Source organism: Trachymyrmex septentrionalis, unplaced genomic scaffold (assembly GCF_001594115.1).
Source record: "Trachymyrmex septentrionalis isolate Tsep2-gDNA-1 unplaced genomic scaffold, Tsep1.0 scaffold79, whole genome shotgun sequence".
Taxonomy (NCBI): domain Eukaryota; kingdom Metazoa; phylum Arthropoda; class Insecta; order Hymenoptera; family Formicidae; genus Trachymyrmex; species Trachymyrmex septentrionalis.
Genome location: NW_017305977.1, coordinates 1,230,053 through 1,233,397, shown reverse-complemented (window position 1 = coordinate 1,233,397; position 3,345 = coordinate 1,230,053). Strand labels below are relative to the sequence as shown.

The 3,345-nt window shown below is 33.3% G+C and overlaps 1 protein-coding gene across 1 annotated transcript in view; it reads right to left on the bottom strand.

The window, feature by feature from the left end:
• Positions 1–1,562, bottom strand: part of LOC108754321 (alpha-mannosidase 2) — a 27,396-nt gene extending 25,834 nt beyond the window's left edge. Inside the window, exon 1 of the mRNA XM_018496544.1 lies at positions 1,434–1,562. Within this exon, the coding sequence (XP_018352046.1) occupies positions 1,434–1,562 (129 nt within the window). The remainder of the gene's footprint in view (positions 1–1,433) is intronic.
• Positions 1,563–3,345: the final 1,783 nt, after the last annotated feature.

The following is a 3,345-nucleotide window of genomic DNA, read 5'->3' as shown; positions in this document are numbered from 1 at the left end:
ATATATATATATTATATAACTTATATCACTTGCATATGTAATATATAAGTTTAATAAATTTGTAATCAAGTAATAAAATATGTTTTATTAAGTTTTTGTTTAAAGATGTGAAGGTATATTAATATTATACAAAACACACAATGAAATTTGGCATGCATCTGGGTTTTTGTAATTTGTACTTGGGTTTTTGTACTAGGTTTTTCTGTGATAACCCTGCTCTCAGATATTAGATAGAAATATTAGAGCAAACATTAGACACATTTTTTCAGCCTTATAACTTTTTCTTCTTACATTTTTTTTATTATAGCCGAATGTTTTTGAGATATTTAACGTTTTTTTGACTTTTATAGAGGAGTCTATAGATAGTCTGTATAGATATAGGTATTGTTCAAGAGCATCTCTAGCAACTAGCTGTAGTAAAACATGTATTACTATGACTGTGATTACGCGCCAACAATGTCATTTTATCCTTGTTTTATATCCTCCCCCCTCTTCTCTCCTTCTAATGAACAATAGAGTGACACAATCTGAAGCCTATCCTACTAATATGTTTTTGTTTCTTTTCTTTTTGCTATCTTTTACATCTTGCCTTTTTGTTTCTTATCCAGTTTTTTGTTTTTTATCGCCCAAGATAAAAGTTAACGCACTTCAGAAGAAACAGTAGCAAGAAATACAATTGTTGTTAAAACAGTCATAAAGGGAGAAAAAAGTAAAAAGCAAGAAATAGGAAACAAAGAGCATATTGTAGAATAGGCTTAACAGCATGCTCCTCCAATACAACCTATACCAGTGGCTGCAAATATATTAAAAACTTGGAAAAAATAGAGAGAGAGAGAGAGAGAGAGAGAGAGAGAGAGAGAGAGAGAGAGAGAATTATATACAAAGATAGATATCTTCTGGCAGTTGAAATGGTTAGAAAAAGATGAGAGGAACAAACAACTAAAAAACACATTTTTTAGTTGTTTGTTTATTTGATTGTCATGTAATATAGAATTTTCTACTTGTAACTCTGATTTGCAATAGACAAAAAGTGTCAATCATTGTAACATCAAAATCTTTGAAGTATTTCCTTATAAATTTGTCTATTTTTTAAGTAAATATTAAATGGAATTTTATGACTTTTTTATTTAAAAAAAATTATTAGACTACATTTTGTTCATTCTTTTAAAAAATTATAATTTTATAAAAAATCTTGAGCAAAATTACAAAGAAAACGGACTTTTTACAAATCATTAATTTAAATAAAAAAATTACTTAAAAAGACATTAATGAAAATATTGGGAAGAAAAAAGAAATATCTACAAAAAGATAATTTGAATGTGCTGATCAAGTGATAAGAAAAAGGAAATGTAAAAATAGATTCTCTATAATTTCACAACTACACTCTTTTCCTTAATCGTATTGAAAATATATATTACTAAACGATAACTTACATTGCTCATGGAAAGTTTAGGACCTTGTCCAGGAGGAAGAAGAGTTAGGTCCATCATTAAATAGATCATCGCACAGCAAGCCAGGATCAAACCAGCTCCGAGAATGGCAATAGTCTTTCTAGTCCTCATTATTACAAATCTGGTTTTGCATTGAATATAAATTTAAACTCCACACCAATTGTAAATACTAAATTCAGCAGTTCTCGTCAACTTCAACCGGTAGTTCGATATTGATAGAAAAAGTAAATTAAGTTCGGTCTTAACCTAATTTATCCACCGTTATGAAGGGACTACATATTAGGGACGGAATTTATATTCTCAATTATTCGACGTTTCAGATCTGATAATAAGATTCTGATTAACAATTTCCATAAATCCAACTGCACGATTTTCCATAAATCCACTTTGAATTCGCTTTCCAACGAAGTGATTTATCCATCAACCAATATATTGTCTAGTAGCCATTTCACCTCATTTCACTGTTCATTACAGTTCATCAGTAGTGATAGCCACCGCTACGAAAACATGTATGCATACACAACTGTTTTTGTTTTGTTCATTCATTTTCAATCATGTGGATTATTTATCATGTGAACTATGTCGATGCTACAATTTTTCCTTTTTCTTTTTCAATATTAAGAATACCTCATCCACCTCGAATCTTGACAAAAATGCAGTCAATCGATACGATTTTGCGTAAAAATTAAGATTTGACAAGAAAGAAGAACGTCGTTTTACCTCGTGAACCGAGATATTAATCATAAAAGTCGATGACTACTCAGGTTAGAAAATCTGTCATAGCTACGAAATATTACAATGCGAGCAGATGCGAATTTGGGTTGCGTTTTACTTAAAGGTACGTATTCATGATGTCGCTCGTCGTTCATAAGCCGGAATCCCATCAAGCTTAGACTACTAGAAGTGCGTTCGCTAAGGGAGACGCTATTCACTATTTAAGCCGGGAGCTCATAGAAAGACGTAAGGCCGTAAGACGTAATCAGTAAGAAAATCATATGCGTGGTCTACAATGGGCAGTAGCAGTAATGGATTAAGCGTGATTTACACGGGGCGACTTTTATTCGCTAGAAGCCGCGTCTAGTGACGTTATTAATTCGCCAGTTAATTCTCTCGACTCTGCTGCTATTCGCTTGAAGCAAGCTTCTTAATTCGTCCGCGAATTCGCTGATGAAAGCTTCTTGTATATGTTTGGTTTTTATTCGCTAGCGACTAAAATTTTGAAGTCGCAATGTTTAGTGATCAAGCGAATAGTTGGTCACAAAGCACAACAGCGGCTCGAAGTATGTCATTCGATGACGTGATTATTCTCTGATGCTTATGGTCTGAGTGGCCGAGAGGAAAAATTCATCTTTTCACGCTGACAATTTAAAAATTCACTCTGAAAGAGCAGCAAAAAGTTAGCGACAAGATAGCGACAAACGTCGAAAGCAGTACTCGCTGTGATTGTACGCTATAAGAACAATCCCGCGTCTAGAAGAAGTTTTTAGTAGAATTCGCTATGACGCCACTAGACGCGGCTTCTAGCGAATAAAAGTCGCCTCGTGTAAATCACGTTTTAAGGAGTAGGCATAGAAAACAACAAATCATAGTCGAATGTGAGAAAGATAATTAACTATCATTGGTCGATTTCTACACCTACTTTTTAATACACTACTGCCCATTGTAGACCATAAAGGCTGCATAACCTCGCAATAAGGCGAGTTTCAACCGGTTAAAATGCACTTTATTGTGAGATTATGAATAAGTTTACTATTATTCCCATTTCTGTTAGATTACGTAATCTAAAACAGTGGCATGATTGACTCATCGGGTTAAGTTTACATCTTACGTATAATGTTACGGAATTTTGTGTGCGGCAGCCCTAACATTGGATTCGCTACTGTAAGGTATTAAT